Genomic DNA, 21,052 nt, shown 5'->3' with positions numbered 1-21,052 from the left:
AATCCACAACCTGTGTGGCTGCAGATAGTAGCCCTCAGTGTGTTTAAAAAGCAGCAACAGGGTCAGCCCCAGTGGCCTAGTGATTAAGTTCAGCATACTGCATTTCGGTGGCCCAAGTTCCCAGGTACAGACCTACACCACTGTGTTAGTGACCATGCTGTTCTGGCGGCCTACAGACTAAAAGATAGAAGAAGATTGGCACAGATGTTAGCTAAGGGCAAATATTCCCCAGCAAAACAAACAAAAAAAGAAAAGGAGCAACAAAACTCCCACTTCAAGCTGTGATGGAGTAACACAGACTGGATATAGCTTTTTGTTTTAAACAACTAAAAAACTGAATAAAATATATAAAACAATGGTTTTCAGACATTTGACACAAATAGCACAGGACAGGGATCCTTGAGAGAACAGAGACAAAGAAGGTGAGCTCTACAGTTGTTCAAATTTTATTTGTGGGAGAGACTTTTGAACTGCAGTTCAGGGAGAGAAAACCCAGACACCCTAGTAATCTCCTTGAATTGAGGAGACGGTTTGGACTTGAGGGGTACTGAGGTGGCTAGAATTTGTGGACCGAGTACCAGAGAGGAGAGAGAACTACTCATAGCGAGAGTTTCAGAAATCTGTAGAAGTTCCTCTTGAGTCTTTAGCTGAATATTGATCAGAGCATGCATATGAGGAAATTACTGAAGACAAAGAATCAGAACAGTCCCTGGAGTTCACCCAGAACCAAGAAGAGTTTGTGTTTCCACCAGCCAGTGAGGAAAGACTTCCTAACATATGGGACATCAACCTGAGTCCTCAGAAGGGTATTGTCTCATTAGTAGGGCCAGATTAGCCTTAGATTAAAGGCTGTTCTGGGCCTGCCTAATGAAGCTTAGAAGCAAGGATCAAAAGAATCTAAATGATTCCGGGTTACTTAATTGCACCCCACACAAAGCCCAAAAATATTAGAATACCAAAAACTCCAGCACCCAAAACATAAAATTCACAATGTCTGACAGCCAATCAAATTTATCAGGCATGTAAAGAAGCAGGAAAATCTTGACCCATAATGAGGAGGAAACTCAGTCGTTACATATAGGTGCAGAAATGGCACAGATGATAGAATTAATAGACAAGTGTAGTAAAACAACTGTTATACTTCAGATATTCAAGAAGGTGGAAGAAAGCATGAGCATGGAAGACATAAAAAATAAACCCAAATTCAAATTGTAGAGATGAAAAATACAAAGTCTGGCATGAAAAATACACTCAATGAGATTAACCCCATGTTAGATACTGCAGAAGGGAATATTAGTGAACTTAAAGACATAGCAATAGAAAGTCTCCAGATTGAAACATGAGAGAAAAAAAATAAAGAGAGGATCAACTTCAAGTGGGCTAACATATGGGTAATTGGAGTTCCAAAAGGACAGGAATGAGGATGAGGGGGAGAAAAAATATTTGAAGAAATAATGGCCCAAAGTTTTAGAAATTAAAAACATCTGTAAACCTATAGGTTCAAGAAGCTGAATGAACCCCAAGCACAAGAAACATGAAGAAAGTCACAGAAAACCTTCTCAACAAAAACAATTCCAAGTCAGTGGGATGATCTTCTTAATGAAAGGAAGAAAAGAAGAACCCCTATCAATACAAATTTCTATTCCCAGCAAAAAAAAATAAATAAATAAAATAAAATAATGGACATTTCCAGACATCCAAAGCTAGAAAATTCATCACTGTCAGACTTGGCTTTGCAAAAAATGTTTAAAAAAAGTCCTCAGGCAGGAGGAAAATGACACTACTTAGAAATTTGGATCTACACAAAGCAATGAAGAAAACAGGAAATGGCAAATGTATTAATATATATAAAATACTTGCCTACTACTTTTTTCATGGATGACATAGTTGTTTATGTAGAAAATCATAAGGAATCTCCAGGCTACTGGAACTAAAAAATGAATTTAGCAAGATTATAGGATACAAGGTCAGTTTACAAATTCAATTATGTTTCTCTGTAGTAACAATGAACAATCAGAAATAGGGAAATTTAAAATAACATATACAGGGTTCTGGCCTGGTGGCCTAGTGGTTAAGTTTGCACACTCTGCTTCAGCAGTCCAGGGTTCGTGGTTTTGGATCCTGGGCACAGACCTACACACCGCTTGTCAAGCCACACTGTAACAGCATCCCACATACAAAATAGAGGAAAGTTGGCACAAATGTTTGCTCAGGGCCAATCTTCCTCAAGCAAAAAGAGGAAGACTGGCAACAGATGTTAACTCAGGGCCAGTCTTCTTCACACATACACAAAAAAATACCGTATACAAAATCGTCCAAAAAAACTCCCTCAAGGATGAATTTGAACAAAGATGTGCAATACTGGTACACTAAAAGCAACAAAATTTGCTGAGAGGAATTAAAGAGAGAAATCAATGGAGAGAAATACTATGGCTGTGCATTCAAATTGATCTCTAGACTCAGTGTTATCCCAATCAAAATTTTGGTCTACTTTTTTGTAATTATTGATAAGCCAGTTCTAAAATGTATATGGAAATTCAAGGGATCTAGAATAGCCAAAACAATTTTGAAAAAGAACAAAGTTGGAAGACTTGCATTACTTGATTTCAAGACTCAGTAACCAAGACATTGTGATATTGGTGGAAGTGAATGGAAGAGAAGAAGAAAGTCTGGAACTAGATCCCCACAGATATTGCTAATTGACTTTTGACAAAGCTAGCAAGGGAAGTCAGTTAGGAAAGGATAATCTTTACAACAAACAGGGCTAGAACAATTAGATGTCCATATGCCTCTCCCCCCCAAAAAAGAACTACAACCCTTACCTCATACATTGTATAAAATTTAACTAAAAATAGATCATACACCTAAAAGTAAGAATTAAAACCTTGGAATTTCTAGAAGAAAACATAAGAAAACATCTTAGTGATCTTCATTTAGGCAAAAATTTCTTAACTAGGATGCAAAAAGCACAAAGAGTCAAAGAAAAAAATAGTTAATTTAGACTTCATCAAAATTACAACCTTTTTCTCTTTAAAAAAACACTTATGAAAATGAAAAGGTGTGTCACAGTTTGGTAGAAATTCTTTGCAAAACTCATGTATCAGGCAAAAGACTTCTATCCAGAATATGTAACAAACTCTTTCAACTCAATAATAAGACAAACAGTTGTTTTTAAAGAGGGAGAAGATTTGAACAGGCATTTCACAAAAGATGATATAAAGGGGCTGGCCCAGTGGCGCAGCGGTTAAATGCACACATTCTGCTTTGGCGGCCCGGGGTTTGCTGGTTTGGATCCCAGGTGCAGACATGGCACCGCTTGGCAAGCCATGCTGTGGTAGGCGTCCCACATTGAAGTAGAGGAAGATGGGCACGATGTTAGCTCAGAGCTAGCCTTCCTCAGCAAAAAGAGGAGGATTGGCAGCAGTTAGCTCAGGGCTAATCTTCCTCCAAAAAAAAAAAAAAGGAAGATATAAGAGTGGCCAGTGTGCTCACAAAAAGATGCTCAACATCTTAGTCATCAAGGAAATGCAGATTAAAACCAAGTAAGATACTACTACACGTGCACTTGAATTGCTGAAATTTAAATTGATGAAATTACTGAATATACCAAATACTGTCAAGAATGTGGAGCCACTGTAACTCTCATAGAACTCTCAAGAGTTCTAAATGGTACAACCATTTTAGAAAACAATTTGGCAGTTTCTTAAAACGTTAGACACCTGTCATTTGACCCACCATTTCCTTCCTAGAGATTCACCTAAGAGAAATCAAAGCATATGTCCACAAAAAGATTTGTAGATGAATATTTTAACAGCTTTATTTCTCATAATAGCAAAATCTGAGAATAACCCAAATGTCCCATCAGGAGCCGAATGGGTAAACAAATGCGGTATATCCATACAATGGAGTACTACTCAGTAAGAAAGAACAAACATGTAACTACATGGGTCAATCTAAAAGTCATTATACTGCGTGAAGAAGCCAGACTGAAAAAAAGAGTTCCTACTGTATGATACCATTTATTTAAAACTCTAGAAAATGCATCTCTAGTGAGAAAAAGCAGATCAGTAGTTGCCTATGATTGGAGGTTCAGGGAAGGATGGATTAAAAAGGGCACAAAGAGAGGCTGGCCTGGTGGTGTAGTGTTTAGGTCTGTGTGCTCTGCTTCAGTGGCCTAGGGTTCATGGGTTCGGATCCCAGGCATGGCCCTGCACACCACTTATCAAGCCATGCTGTGGCAGTGTCCCACATACAAAACAGAGGAAGATTTGCACAGATATTAGCTCAAGGGCTGGCCCCGTGGCTGAGTGGTTAAGTTCGCGCGCTCTGCTGCAGGTGGCCCAGTGTTTCGTTGGTTTGAATGCTGAGCGCGGACATGGCACTGCTCATCAAGCCACGCTGAGGCAGCGTCCCACATGCCACAACTAGAAGGACCCACAACAAAGAATATACAACTATGCACCGGGGGGCTTTGGGGAGAAAAAGGAAAAAATAAAATCTTAAAAAAAAAAAAAAAGATATTAGCTCAGTGACAATCTTCCTCAAGCAAAAGGAGGAAGATTGGCAACAGATATTAGCTCAGGGCCAATCTTCCTCACCAAAAAAAAAAAAAAATTTTTGGAGGAATGGAAATGTTTGATACTTGATTGTGCTGGTGGTTTCACGCTTGCAAACATGTTAAAAAAACCATTGGGGGCTGGCCCGTTGGCATAGTGGTTAGGTTTGCACGCTCAGCTTCACTGGCTTGGGGTTAACTGGTTCAGATCCCAGGTGTGGACCTAGCACCACTCATCAAGTCACACTGTAGTGGCATCCCACATGAAATAGAGGAAGATTAGCATCAATGTTAGCTCAGTGACAATCCTTCTCAAGCAGAAAGAGGAAAACTGGCAACAGATGTTAGCTCAGGGCCAATCTTCCTCACACACACACACAGAAAGGGAAAAAACTTCCACCAAATATGCTTTTTAAGTATGTGCCACTTATTGTTAACCAATTATACCCAGATAACGCTGTTTTAAAAAACCAGGAATCTTTAACTTTATTAACAGAAATCCCATGTATGTCACATGAGTGATTCCCAGCCTGAAATTTTTGGGCTTCTACGTCTGTTTGATGAAAGTAATTGGTGTGGGACAGGGGAGATCTGTAAAATATTTAACATTTTCAAAAACCTGAATAATAATTATATGTTTACTTGCAGTGAGGCTGTATGGGTCTTTGTTTTTCTTGTAAATACATGGATTTTAGTGTATTAGCATTATTTAGGTCTTGGGGAAAATAGTTATTTCTTTAAAAATAGTTTATTAGGAAAATCTTTCAAAATATGGGCTGTATGGGTTGAGAGGGGAATATTAAAAAGGCCCCTTTGATGGATGAAAGTTGAGAGCAGTTGCTCTGTGTGCAGGAGAAATGCCAGCTGTGTCTTGTGCATTGGTCAGCTCCTCTTCTGAGCAGTATTTTGCTTCCAGGTGCTGCACTTTACAAGGGGCGTTGACGATTCAGAGCACTAACAGAGTAGAGGAACAGAGTCGTTAAAGTGTCCAGAAACCACATCAACTGAGCAGTGATTGAAGGCATAGGAACTGTCTGACTTAGAGAAGAGATGATTTAAGGGAACCGTAATGACCAAGTTTAAGTCTTTGAAAACTTATGTTTGAGAGAGTGAGGGAGATGGCTTGTTCTCTGTTGTTCTGAAACCATCTCTCAACCTTTTCCTCTTTTACAACACATGGCCGATGACTTGCACACGTGCTACATGCTTCCATGGGCATGGCTCAGTTTTGACAAAACCTGAAGAAGTTCTAAATTCCTATAGATACTGAAAATTACATCATAATAGTTATCTGATTCCAAACCCCATGTTGAAATTTAAATACTAGCTAATAACTTATAGGAGTTGAAAAAGTTGGCTCAACTCTGGCTGAAGTTATTATATTTGTTTTCTTGGAAATAGCTAATATGTGATCAAAATAAAATTTCTCACAGGTGGTGTAGGTGCTGAGTAATAGCCACACACCTAGAGCATTTGAATGTCAATGCAAATTTTAAGTACAAGCATTCAGTCCTTCCAAGATGCATGAGTGTTACACAACACACACTCACACACCCTGCTCTCTCCTATTAGCAAATTAAAGGGATGTCTAATGTTTACTTAAACTTTTAAAATGTCTTAATAAAAACTAAAATCAGAATCACTGGGTGTTTCCTTTTGACCATTCTTTTTTCCACATGAAAGTCACAGTCTTTACAAGTTTCCCATGAATAAAGAGCATTCTAAATTACTCAGTCATCTGAGGTTACCAGAGGGAGCCTATAAACACTCCAGCTTTTTTTGTTGGAATATACACAGAAATTCTAAAGGTTGCTCATCAGCTAATGTGAGAGTCCAAGAAGAACTCTATATTAATTACTTATTTTGTATTTCTCATCTTTTTTCCCCAAAGTTTGTAGGTCCCATTTCAGTAGCAGAAATCTTCCGAAATTTGTTCTTCAGTGTACACTTGTGACCTTTCATCAAGTAAAAAGCCTATATGACTCATCTTTCATTACCAAACTCTTCCTGTATCCTCTGACATAAAACTATCACAAAGAAATAGTGCTTTGACGTGTAGAACAACTTTCAGAACCTCAGCATATCCATCACCTCCAAGGGAAAGTATACGCCCTTCAGTGCTTTTAGCACTTGTCCTTTACGCTTGGCAACTGCATGGGTTTCTCAGTTTTCTCATGTTTGGGGTTCAGCTGTTCCAGTTTATGTAGCAAAAATGAAAACCGATAAAGCAATACTATTTCTTCAAAAAATTTATGAAGTGACTTTTGAGGTCCAGCATGAAATCGTTTCTCATATGGTTGTGTGTCAGTTTCTCAAGGAAAGTTTCTCATTAAAACTCTCTGAATTTTATTCAGAGAAGCTACACACTCATTTTAATAAATTTGGATTGTTTTTCCAAAAAAAATACATTTTCAAAGTGAGAGGAAAAGAGTACAAATTTCACTATACCCTTGCTTTCTGTCTATTATTTTTTCAGTATATTTGTTAATCCAGTTTCTAATCAACTTTAGTTTTTCTTTGTATAATTCTTCTTCCTAGGTGAATTATTTTCTAAACAAATGTCATCATTTCTAAATAATGTCATTTAAAATTATTCTGTCTAATTTTCAACTTAATATAACTGATGAATTTTGAATTCACAATGAGTTAATGATATAACTCATCTATTACTCAAGTGTACAGTAGAAGGATAAAAATAATTCTTGTTTATTCAGAGTGATGTAGGAAACTCTGGAGTAGATTATTCAAATCATAGATGATCAGCAGAATGTGGAAATTGTGTTAATTCCTTAAATTATTTTTTTTACTAAAAATACTAAACATTTTTAAAAGTGCATTAATCAGCAATTATGTAACACATTACAGAGAAAGCAGTGTTCACAATCATATATATACAATATTCCTATTCACTCTTTTTTATAGCATTTTGTAAATTAATATATACTTCACATAACTTAAAATTCCCCATTTTAAAGTGTACACTTCAGTGGTCTTTAGTTTATTCACTGTGTTATAGATCCATCACCACTATCTAATTTCAGAACATTTTTGTCACCCCAAAAAGAAATCCCATACCTATCACTAGTTAGTTCCACTCCTTCCCTTCCCACATCTCCTGAAAACCACTAATCTACTTTGTATCTATATGGATTTGACTATTCTGGACATTTCATATAAATGGAAACATATCCTGTTCGTTCTTAAAGAGTAGGAAATTCACTTCTACTTAGGAATCTCTGATCTACAAGGAAGATCATTCAAAGCCCTTAGAAGTAGAGGCTTCTTGTCCTTATTCTGATTTAGTACCTAACTGGTGGTGGTGCCCAGCGCACTGTTATCTCACAGGTAGATTTTAGGTGTGAAGAGATACTGATTCCCTTAGTCCTTTTGGCCGTCAGTTTTGGTCCAGAGCAGCTCGGGTCCTCAGTACCTCCATTTTCCAGCAGCTTCTTGTTTACTCTGTCATGCCATGCAAATTTCATTTTCACTACATGTCATAGTGTAAAACAGATTGAGAAATACAGCTCTCATTGTTTCAAGAAAATGTCCAATTTGATTATGTTTTTAGTAATATGAGCCTCAGGGACCAAATTTGAAAATCAATTGATATGAGCTTCTTTTCTACTTGCATTTACCTTCACTGTACAAAGAATACCAATATTCCAGTGGTTAGAGGGAGACCTAAGTGGTTAGAAGCAGGCAGAGAGATATGAAGAAAAAGGACAGTATCTAGATACCTTTGTATACCTACTAGGTAAGTTTTCTAGAAGTTGCATGCAACTAAGTATTATAAATTCTATTATCTGATGCACTGAAGAATTGCCTGTTTTAAGGAATTCTGTCATTTTTTTCTGTTAAGCACAACTTCTTTTGTAATATAAATATCCTCTAACACTTCTGAGTTTTCCTTAAACTAGCTATACTTACTTAATGAATTAATAATAATTATTATTCTAAGAGTTACCATCTTACAAACTACTGTGGAAATCCGTTATGGAGATGTTTAACTAAGAATAGTTTTTAAAAATACCACCCAAATAATTCACAACTGAGTTAATTCAGTTAGATTGAAGTGAGTCTGTTTAGTCCTAAAACATTTAACATCAGCTGGCAAGTAGTAAGTTTTTGGGGGGGAAAAAGAGATTTTTTTCTAAGTTTTGAAGTTTTAAAAAAAATTAATTTTTATCCCATTTCTTTATATTTACCTCCCTCTAAACTACTTTTAGAGTTTGAAAAACAGCTATATGAGGCTATTGATAAAATTAGCAGTGTAAACAAGATTGTTGTAAGGATTAAATGGGTTAATACATGTCAAACACTTGAAACAGTGCCTAGCAGAATGTGAGTATTTTATAAATGTCGGTTAATAATGTTATTGGCAAGCCCTCCATTCTAGGCAGGATCCAATACCTTTTCTACCTCTTTTCAGAGAGCATGTTTAGCTTTTTCTGAACACATAGTTGTTTTAACATTGGTCTTTGCTTTGATTTCCCCAAGTTCTTCTGCAGGTGGTAAGCATGGGATATAAATACTTCGAGCATGTCTTGGTTACTAGGCAAGAATATTTTGGTCTGTAAAGCTAATTTTCAAATATATGTTTCCTGCTCTTTTTCTCTTGAATGCACAGACATAAGAAGATGAGGAATAGGAAATAGGTCTCTATGTAGGTGCCAACTTCATTCAGTTAAAAGCAACTACTCTGAGCAGGGGTGAGAGAGATTCTGAGGCTATACCCCCAGCTCAATGGGAAGGAGTCACAACACTAATCATTGCCATGAGTATGGACATCACAAGTATGGTATATTTCCCATCTCTGGTCTAGATATACTTGGTACCCAGAGTCTCATGTGACCTGACTGTATATAAATCCTTAGGCAGGGGTGTAGATAATTTGTTACTGATTCTACATGAGTTTGGTACTATTGCAGGTCAAAGAACATGCACAATTGAAATAGAAGGCTATCACCAGTACAGGTCTTATATGACAAGGTGTAATTCCACTGGTATAATCACTATGTTTGGGTGATCTGGTCCTTACCTTTGTAGACTCAGAAATTCTGTTGTTACTATGCATGCAGGATATTGAACTCTAGGGGACTGACAGGTGTTGGGAAAAAAAGTAACAATCTAATAAATAAGAACCAGAATAACAGTTTATTACTGTGTAATAGGAAGAGTAATCATCATGTATACCAGATAGTTGTGTTTATAGATAACTAACTGGGAAAAGAATCCATCTGCTCATAAAGGGAGTTAACAAGGAAGATTTTCTGCCTTGATCCAGACTGCAGGTAAAGAAAACAACAGTCTTCTCTGAAAAGTTATAAGCACAGGCCCACCCTCATGTGGATTTGACATTATGTTGGCAGGATGGTCTGGGAATCCCCAAGCCAAGAAAGTAACAAAGAAAGTGGCTCCTAAAGTGCTTGGCAAATGCAAGCATAAAACACTCTGAAGAGAGGCACTCCCGGCTCAGACTACACAGGAATTCTTCAGATTAAGCTCTGAACTCACAATCTAGAGTTACAAAACACACAAGGAAACAGTTTGCTAAGAGAAAGTCAGGAGACAAAGAAACACCAGGATTATACATGCAAGGTCTTGAAATAATAGATTTATCAGAGACTGTAAAATAAATATGTCTAAATGATTAATGACTCATATTCTCTGTACCTGAAGTATTATACACACAGTCATATGGAGGAATATGCTTATTGAAATTAAAGATTCATGGAGAATTGAACATTAAATTAGACAGATGAAGAGACAAAAAGTTAACTGGATCATAGATGTAAGGGAATTATCCAGAATGTAGCACAGGAGAAATAAAAATTTGTAAAAATATATAGAGAGCTAGTTCAACATTTATCTAATAAGATTTTCTAAAGAAGAGAATAGAGAAGGGGCTATCAAAGAGATAATGGCTGATAATTTTCCAAAACTATGAAACACATGAATCTCCAGACTCAGGAAATACAGGGAGTCTGAAACAGCATAAATTAAAAAGAAATCTACACCTAGACATATAATAAAATTGCTCAAAACCAGATGCAAAGAGAAGATCTTAACAGCAACCGGAAATAAAAGATGACTTACAGAAGAGCAATATTAGGCTGACAATGAGCTTATAAAGTACTGAGATGAATTAACTGACAACTAGAATTCTCTACCCAGCTAAACTGTCACTTAAGTGTAAGGCTGAATAAATACCTTTTCAACACCTTTGAGAATTTACTATTAACAGAACCTCCCTGAATGAACTTCTAAAAGATGTTCCCTAATGAAAAGGGAATTTAATACAGAGGAAGGGATGAAATGCAAGAACCATGTTTGGTGGGGAGCATTAAAAAAAACCCCAACATTTCCACGTCTTATTTCCTTTTCCTTGAGTCTGGAGAATATATAGCATTTACTGTTATTGTATGTATTTTTCTGTATATACTAGAGCTGAGCGTGACCTTGTATTTAAAAAACTAAAAAATACTTTCTGAGAGGGAAAATTTTTATTGCTAATGATTAACAAAAGAAAAGATTAACAGTGATTGTTTTCAAATTGTAGCTTATCACTGGTTTGGGTTTTTCCCTATTGTTTTCAGTATTTTCGTTTTACAAATGAAAATACCTTACTTGGGAATAAACTACTTTTAGAGGAACATTTAACAATAATTCTTCTTTCATTTAGGTCAAATCCTTTTTATGAACCTAAACCAACTCCTCCTCCAAATAATTTGGTAAACCCAATTCAAGAACTGGAGACTGAAAGAAGAGTGAAAAGAAAAGCCCCAGCCCTACCAGCCATCTCACCAAAGACAGGAGGAGTGAATGAAAACACAGTTGTTTCTGCAGGAAGAGATCTCTCTACTTCTCCTAAGGTAGGAGCTTATTCTTAGTAAATCACGTAGCATTAGTGTTTGTTCATTTTCTCCCTTGCAATTTAATTCAAATTAAGAAAAGTCATTGTTAGCTGTTATTGATGGTTTAAAATCTAAGTAAATCCATTATACTGCAACATTGTAAATATGTTTGAAAGCCTGTAAGTTTATAGTACAGTATGGATTGGATGGTTTGGGTTAAGATTTGTTTTTAAAATGCTGTTTTGAAATCAGAGGAAGAAAGACATTATAAGTGTAGGGTTGGAGCATTAAAGAAAGGGTACTCTAAAGCAGCTAGGTGTGAGAGACAGCTTGCATTAACACAGAGGAAGGAAATCATCCTTTGAGAAATGTACTGGGAAGTTTAAGGTTCAATACAGAGAAATGCTTTGTCAAAGAGTTTTAATATTGTCACTTGGATTTATGACAAGTTACAGTTTTAGCCTTATTGTCACTCTTTTAGAAATATTAATGCATGATAACTACGTGGAAAGGTAAAACAGTGTTGGAACAAAGTCTAAAGCTTTTAAATGGTTTGATTTCAAATAGTATAATATCTTCTATGTGTAAGGTAGAGATGTTGGGTTTAGCAAGTTTTTTTAGGTAAATAAGTTTTGCCCATCTACTCATGGGAGTTTTGTTGTTGCCGTATTACATTATTTGATTCTCAGAGGTAGGGGGATAAAACGAGATGAACTTGAACTCAGAGGGGTAAAGTAAATGTCACAGGTCCCCTAGCCAGTAGAGACAGGATTGGAACTGGTGTCTTCATTAACTGTGTGATATCTGGACCATATTTTACCTCAGGTTTCTGGGCTGCTGTTTTTCTCAAGGATATCAAGGTTTCAGTAGTTTCTCTTGGATTTTTCAGTTCATTCTGTGACTTTTGTTAAATGCCACAGTTCTGAAATAGTTTATTTGTTTTACCTGTATTTTCATAGTTTTAGAAGGATAGTGCGTTCACTGAGGTCCTCACTCTGCCATTCTAGAAGTTAATCTCCAGGTGTTTTTATATCAGGTGTCTTTTTATACTTATAACTTTAGGAGGAGAAACTGGGACTAAACTCCCTCTTGCTTTGGCTAGGGAAAGGGGATGGGGAGGGTGGGTCTAAATGAAAGCAGCAGATGGTAGAAATATAAAGCAAAGGAAATGACTAATTCCTGTACCATGAGAGTGAAACTAAAGAGAGTAACTGGGATACTAATCAGAATCCAGAAGCCATGTTGGTGCTTTATCCAATCTAACCATCAAGAATACCTACACCTAGGGGCAGGCCCGGTGGCGCAGCAGTTAAGTTTGCATGTTCTGCTTCAGCAGCCCAGGGTTCACCAGTTCAGATCCCAGGTGCGGATATGGCATCGCTTGGCAAGCCATGCTGTGGTAGGCGTTGCGCATATAAAGTAGAGGAGGATTGGCAGCAGATGTTAGCTCAGGGCTAATCTTCCTCAAAAACAAAAAAGAATGCCTACACCTAGCCCTTATCTCCCTGAAGCCCTAGTCCCTCATTGTGTACTCCCTTCCCCATCCCTCTTCTATAGTCCATCTGAGAAGCTAATCACAAAATCATAATCCCTTTGTAGGGGATGGAAAGGAATTTAACAGTGCCTATGGCGTGCCAGGCAGTATTCTGTTAACTCATTTGATCCTCAGAACAACCTGAGAAGTACGTAACTATTATCTCCTTTTTACATATGAGAAACTGAATGTTAGTTAAGTAGTTTGCTCAAAGTGATAAAACTAGTAGTGACAGTGCCAGGATTAAAATTCAAGTCTTTTGAGTCTAAAACCCATACTTTCCCATTGTGCCATTCTACCTCTAGAGAGATGTTTCCAGTTCCGAGTTGGAACTCTAAATGTATTTTTCCATAGAAACATTATTACATATGGTGATTAAGTTCTCTTGTAGTGAAGTATAACATAGCTATTTTTTACATTATTTTGAAGATAGTATCCCATTGCAGGTACATTGTAGAATAAATGATGTTTATAGGAAAGGCTGGGCATTTTACCACTATACTTGTCCTGGAAAATGCCTCATTATGCTCAGACACAGATAGTAGAAACACAGTCAGTCATATCCACAGTAGCCATCTGCTGATCTGAAAGCTAGTTTGGATAATTCAACTATGTGAAACACAACTGTGAAAAATTAATTTAAAAAAGATTGCTGATATAACAATGTACATAACAGTATAGTATGATTCTTTCTGATTGTATAAAGATTTACTTAAAAATCTTTATTCACATGTATATACATACACACACAGACGTACACACTCATCTCCATTATGGAAGGAATCGCAGGCAACTTAATAGTGGTTACCTTTGATAAGAAGAGTCTTGGTGGAATGGAAGATACACAGAAGATTGAGGAAGGCATTACTTTTCCTTTTTTGCGTTTCTATATTGTTTGAATTTCGAGCCTTATACATGTTTTACTTCTGTTTTTGTTATACTGATAGAGGTTACCGAGTAATGAGATTATGGATCTTTTCTGTTGTTGTTGTTGCCTTTTGGAGAAGATACAAGATGACATTTTCTAAAAAAAATGTATCCCTGAGAATAGAGGAAGGCACCCTTAGGTCTGAGCAGTGGGTATTAAACTATTTGGTGGTGGCCTGGAGTTCCTTCAGATACCTCGGTGTCCTGCACTGAAACCAGGGAGGGAGGGTTAGCAGCAGGCCCTGGACGCCCCGTTCTCCTTCCTCAGCACAAATCCACATTCGTTCATTTCATACATTGGAATTTATGTCAGATTTCATTTGAAAAAAAAGTGGACCATTGCCAAACCCCCCCCCCCCAAAAATTGGAAACTACTAACTACACAATTATATGTGAGATAAGGAAGAAGATTAAAATCAATAGCATACTGACAATAATAAAATATGATAAATGACATCTGAGAAAGCACAATAGTGTGGGGCTTATTCATCACAGGAATAGACCTATATATATATCCAAGTAGTTCCTGAAGACTTTGCCGTATTAAAGTTTAGTAAAATAATTTACCATTTTGGCAACCTTGAGACAACCTGAAAGAATCTTACTATGCTTAGTATACAATATTCCATTTAAGAAAGCAAGAAAGTGTGTTTTATATCAAAACATTTCTATTAAAATTATTACAGTTTTGATGCTTAAAAAGGTATGTTTCTTGGCCAATTATTTTCCTTATTTATAAATTGAAGAGGAGACAATAGTTCAAATAAAGCTTTTGAAAAAAAACAGGCTCAAATTTTAGTTGAATAATAAAAGGATATTACACCACAATTGTTTTGTATAACAAAATGCCAAACTGCACTCAATAGCAACTGACTGCAGAAGCTGAAGAGCACTCACTGTCGGAAAATGGCAGGTGCTCAGCCAGATGATTAATCTCCCACCTGTCACCTGAAACTACTTATTTTTAAGAAAATTTATGAAAAAGAACCAAGACCAGGATTTAAACAGAGTGATAATAAGCATGTACTTACATTACAAATAATTTCAAACCATCCCTGAAGGCAGCTAAGGACCCCTCTGTGTCGTAAATCTACATAAACTCCTCACTTCAGACAATTGATTTCTGCATTTGTAAAAGGAGAAAACTGTGACACTTTTTAATACAACTTAGGAAAAAAGACCGGTGTTTAGAGATTTAACCTGGCATTAAACACACAACCATCCAACAAAATAAAATAACTTAAGCTCAGTGGTGGCTGACCACCATTTACTGACTGTGAATATATGTTAATAAATACATAATTCTCAACTGCTAGATGTAATTCATGCAACTTAGTGTAAAATGCGATTCAGATTATAAGAAAGAGCTTAGGAACATAAATGAAATTTTTGCCAGATACATCTGCTAAAGTATATTAGTAAACACTATACATACCCAATTCCATAAAAATCACAGTATTAACAGCTAATTATCAATGACAATAAAGAATTAAGATAAATTAAACTTAAACTTTTGTGATAACATGGAGAGGAGCCCCACTGTGCATTCGATGATGAAATGAGCTTGGTCAAGTGGAGAAGGGCTCCCTCAAAGATCCTGATTGGTGAGGCTCCAGTAATTGACAGTGATACTACTGTCCACTTCCTCCATCTCTAAAAGTGGAAACCCCATCCACATCTCAAGGCCCAGCTAAATAACTCAAGCCTTCGCTCATGTTGTTACCTCTTTGCCAGAAAGTTCTGGCAAAGACCCAAGGTTTACACTTGGATATTTTTGAACTTGAGTACAGATTGCAGAAACTGTGAGAAGCCCGGGGTAAACCAAAGTCAAAGTTACATACAGCAGTCCCCTTGATTGGTCCTAGCAGCAAATTCAAACTGCAAACCAAACACGTGTTTCAGCTTTTGCACATAAAGGCCTCCTTCTAGAAATCTCTTTACCCTCATTTCTGTCTGTGCAAAATTGTGCAGAATGATACCTGTGGGCTATTCATGCTGAAAAGAAATAAACACACAATCAGACTATTAACTTCCTCCTATGAAAATGTCTCAAACCTTCCAAGGAAAATCATAAAAAGAATGAAGATAAAAATTTAATTGAAAAAATGTTAAATACACAGTTGTTTTATAAAATGAAATGCCAAACTGCATTCAGTGACAGCTGCGAGGGGTGGGGCGGAGGGTAAGCTCAAGTTACGTGTAAAATTTTTACTTATTGGGATACCTTAATTCCCAGAATACCCTATTCCTCAATAATACTGAATAAGTGGGGCCCTACTGTGTGTATTACTTTTTCTATTTTTGGTCAGTACTTTTTTGATTAAGACAAACAGAAAAAGCCATTTGGTTGATTTTTTTTTTTTTTTCACTTAAGCAAAAAGGATAACTTGTTATAAAGATAAAAGGAGATTTTCCAGAACCCTTCGCAGAGGATATAGCTGGGCCTTAGGAGTCAGCCTTAGTTGTATCTGCTTGTTTCTGGAATGCATTCAGTGTGCCTTTACTTTTTTAAATAATAACTTAGTTGAGCTTGTTTTCTCCCTGCAAAATAGATTGTGTTCTGGAATTTCCTATCTCCCCCATGCTTAGCTACCCTTTTTTCAGTGTGGCTGACTTTAGCTAAACGTTAAGAACAAATTACATTGAATCAACTACTTTTTCTTAATGTGTACATAGAGCCTCCCAGAATAGTTATTTTTTAAGATCTCATTAATCAAATAAGTCTCTCTGGTTAATAGAATTTCAGTTGGAATTAAGATAATCTGTGGCCAATAGAAAGCTTCAAATAACAGCTTAAATAAAAGAAAAATTTATTTCTGTTTGAAAACGTTGACGGTTCAGTGCTGATGCAGTAACCTCACAAAGTCATCAGGGTTTTTGTTTTGCTCATCTGCCATCCTCAGCATAGACTTCTGCTTTGTGACTGAGGATGGCTGTTTGAGCCACAGCCAATGTGCTGCATTCCCGTCAGCAAGGAGAAAGAGGGGCCAGCACCATGGTGTAGTGGTTAAGTGGGTTGCTCCACTTTGGTGGCCTGGATTTGTGGGCCTGGATCCCACGTGTGGACCTAGACCACTCGTCAGCCATGCTATAGTGGCGACCCGCGTATAAAACAGTGGAAGATTGGCACAGATCTTAGCTCAGGGCGAATCCTCCTCAGTGAAACAAACAAACAAGAAGAAAGAACAAAAAATGCCCACACATACATCTAGCAAGGAAGACTAGAAAATGAATCTTTATTCTGGACAATTGATTATCTAGCTAAAAATCAAGAGTTCTATTGCTAAGGAAGAAGAGTACAATGGATATTAGAGAATAGTTAGCAGGCTTTGCCATAGGTGTTTATTTAAAATGTGTGTTTTAAGGGGCTAGCCCCGTGGCCAAGTGGTTAAGTTTGTGTGCTCCGCTTCAGCGGCCTAGGGTTTCTCTAGTTTGGATCTTGGGTGCAGACATGGCACCACTCATGAAGACATGCTGAGGTGGCATCCAACATGCCACAACTAGAAGGACCCACAACTAAAAATACACAACTATGTACTGGGGGGCTTTGGGGAGAAAAAGGAAAAGTAAAATCTTAAAAAAAAAGAAAAAATCTTTAAAATCTGTGTTTTATAGTAGAGATGCAAATAAGTCCAAATCTTGGTGTCTCTTTTATGAAAAAACCTGAATAATAACTACTTGAAACAGCCATTTTAAAGTGGCGTTTGAAAACCAATCATGCAAACTTTAGAGGAAAAGCATCATAATATTTTGCAACTGAGCATAAAGAAGTCTAGGAACAGTACAGTAGAATGCAAAAAAAAAAAACCACACACACACAAAACACAAACAAAAACCCAAGCTGTCAAAAGTTGAATAGTATTTCCTTCAAAATCAATTCACTACATTTATATAATGGTGTCTGAAAAGATATGGTAATTTTCAGAGCATGAAATTACTGATGAGGATACTGAGAAACCTTTTTTTTTTTGGCACCTGTGATATCAATTCTAAAATATGTTTGGCTGTGTGCGCTGGAGGGCCTGGACTAGAGTGAAGCAAGAAAGGCTCCTAGGGCACACAGTTTAAATTAAGACACTGCATCTGCACCACCCTAAGAGTGAATGCCTCCTTAAGTCTGTGCTCTAGACACTGCCTTGCCTCACTCTAGTCCCAGCCTGGTGCACAGATGGGGCAAATCTGACAGACAAATGTGCAGTAGCAGTAACCCACTTAAAGGCCTTTACAAACTAAAAGAACCAGCAACCATAGTGTTGAGGACATGTCTAAGAATTGGCCTCTTGATTTTTCTGACTGTATTCAGTGAGAGAGAGGAAAGTGCTAAATTTTATTTTAAAAAACAAACCATGACTAGGATGCTTGCCTTTTGAAACAATCTTGTAGAGTAATTAAGTGTGATTTTGAAAAGGCTGCTCTTTTATATCACTGTATTCTGGAGTAACTGAATTAAAGTGCCTGTCACAGTTTTCCAGCTGAGGATTGAGCTGCCGTTTTTTCTTATGGAGACAGAAGTGCCCTCACATAGGGAAAGAACCTTAATAAGGAAAGTAAATTATTTGCATACTTTAATGATAAAGAATGAGTCGTAAGTTTGGCTTATTTGCTAAATGCTTTATGAAGTCTAAGCAATTAGTAAAAAATGGTCAACTGAGTGTTATTGATGCAGGATCGAGTTAGGGTACAATATTGATGATAAATGTGAATGAAAGGTTAGTTAACCCTTTACTGTGTGAAGAAGAGGAATGTAACTAGAGTATTTGAACAGATTTGTACAAACTATGACAGAACCCTTTTCAACACCCAGTACAGGATAAACTTTGCTCTGTAATAATAAGAAACCAACAGAAACAAAAAAATGAGAAGACCTACAACAGCATGCACTGCAGGGCCAGGACTCTGGTTGAGGCAAGAGAGATAACTAGGGTGCAAAATTTAAGAAGCCACTAACTCTTGGGGTCATGCAAGTGCAAATTTGGCACTTGTTTAAACCCAAGAGTTAATGTCTCCTTAAGTTTTGGCAATAGGTGCCTCATTCTTAAGGAGATACTCATTCTCAGTATCATGTGTAAACCTGAAAATGAGCACCTTCTTAAATTTTGCAAAAAAATTTGGTCATAAAAAGGGGACTAATCTTAGCCATAAATGAGCAAATGACCAACTGTAAAATGAGCAGTACAAAAACAAAGGTTTAAAAAAAAAAAAAAAGCAGTATTTTTAGTGTAACTTGATAAATGAAACAAGAGTAAGTAGTCACCAAAATAATGATCTGAGGTAAAATGTTCATCATGGGTGAATCTAAATAAAGCATATATGGGTTTTTATTGTACTATATTTGCGACTTTTCTGTAGGTTTGAAATTTCCCTCCAAAAATGGTAAAAAATAATTTGAGAATAGGGAAGAGATCCTAAATATGAAAAAACATAATTTTCAAATTTTAAAATTATAAACAACTGATAGTATATTAGAGAGCATCTAATTAATGAATTAAAAGATAAGCTTGAAAAATTCTCTTTAGAATTCGAGGTGAAAAGCTGAAGAGATTAAAATTATGGGAGGAAAAATAAAAATGAAGGATAGAGTCAGGAGATTCACTGTAGTTATAATAGGGTTACAGAGAGGAGAACAGATAGAGGAAAATAATTTGTCAAAGAGAGAGAAGAGTCTGTATATGAGCTGGAGAAAGACTTTTGTCTTTAGATTAAAAGGGCTCACAAGTACCAGGCAAGATGAATGGAATGAGATCCAAACCTAGACATATCCTGATAGTAGTTTTGAATTTCAAAGGCATGTTGTCTACAAAGTAAAGATTTTACTATCAGGTGCATTAAATGCTGGAGATAGTGGGTCATGTTTGCATGAGTAAAAAAGAATAAATATCTGCAGAAGGATTGAAACAAATCAAATATATAAAAAATCATGGATTTGTAATGATAATACCAAAATAATTGACTTTGGAGGTTGCTAGGGCACCAACTCCTTATTGTGTAAATTGATAAATAGAGGAAAAGAATGAAGTATTCTGATTTTCTTTTATGAGCTATATATTTCAAGATAATTGGTTTTCCCATAGGATTCTAGCTATGAAATGCAGATAGAATGATATCATTAGAAAACTCATCATTTTGTAATTGCTAATAAAATAATGGATCTAGCAACAATCAGTATAACTGCTAAAACTGTTAGTGGAGAGGTTTTATAATAGATGAATGGATCGGGCTTATATTCAACTCTAGTGATCAATCTTAATATCATTAAGAGTAAGACAACGAGTCATTTTGTACTTCCTGATATATTGCAACGGCAAGTATATAGAACTAACTATAAAGTATACTTGCCAAAGAGTTAAAGTGAGAACAAGTCAAGCCGCTGGTTGTTACAGCTGTCGGTTTACAAGAAATACTGGGGGACAGACAAACCTGTTAATGATATCATGAAGATGCAATCAACCAAAATGGAATGTGGGAAATCCTCCAGGACAAATGACCCAATTCATTTAACAAATGAATACCTTGGCAAAAGTGGAGGAAATGAGAAGGAGAAATTTTAAATGTATTTATCTTTTAGAGATATGTACTGAATTATTTACTGTTGAACTGATAGAAATCTGGGATTTGCTTTTAAATACTCTAGAAGAAAAATGTGTGTGTATGTGGACAATATTTGGAGGGAATGACAAAACAAGATTGGAAAAAATGTTCATAACTTTTGAAGCTGAGTAGTGGTAACATGGAAGTTCATTATAATATTTGTTCTACCTTTGAAATTTTCTATTATAAGAATTTTTTAGGGGCTGGCCTCATGACCAAGTGGTTAAGTTTGCACTCTCAGCTTCGGCAGCCCAGGGGTCTCTGGTTTGGATCCTGGGTGTGGATCTACACACCACTCTTCAAGCCATGCTGTGGCAGCATCCCACATGGAAGAACTAGAATGACTTACAGTCAGGATATACAACTATGTACCGGGGCTTTGGGGAGGAGTCAAAAAAAAAAAAAAAGAGGAATATTGGTAACAGATGTTAGCTCAGGGCCAGTCTTCCTCACCAAAAAGCATAGCTTAAAAAAAATTTTTTTTAGAAAGACCTGAAGAATAGAGTAACACGTAGCATAATTCTAATTAGACTCTAAGAAGGAGGAGAGAGAGTAGAGCAGAGATTATATTTGAAGAGATAATGGTTGAGAACT

At 36.5% G+C, this 21,052-nt stretch overlaps 1 protein-coding gene across 45 annotated transcripts in view; it reads left to right on the top strand.

Moving 5' to 3' along the window:
- Positions 1-21,052, top strand: part of EHBP1 (EH domain binding protein 1) — a 479,839-nt gene that overhangs the window by 296,802 nt on the left and 161,985 nt on the right. For all 45 annotated transcript variants that reach the window (XM_070235400.1, XM_070235417.1, XM_023619016.2 and 42 more), the window contains one exon: positions 11,238-11,427. In XM_070235400.1, the coding sequence (XP_070091501.1) occupies positions 11,238-11,427 (190 nt within the window). The remainder of the gene's footprint in view (positions 1-11,237; positions 11,428-21,052) is intronic.

The sequence above is a fragment of the Equus caballus genome, chromosome 15 (assembly GCF_041296265.1).
Source record: "Equus caballus isolate H_3958 breed thoroughbred chromosome 15, TB-T2T, whole genome shotgun sequence".
Lineage (NCBI taxonomy): Eukaryota > Metazoa > Chordata > Mammalia > Perissodactyla > Equidae > Equus > Equus caballus.
The sequence above is the reverse complement of the archived record's forward strand: the minus strand, read 5'-3'. Positions and strand labels throughout refer to the sequence as shown.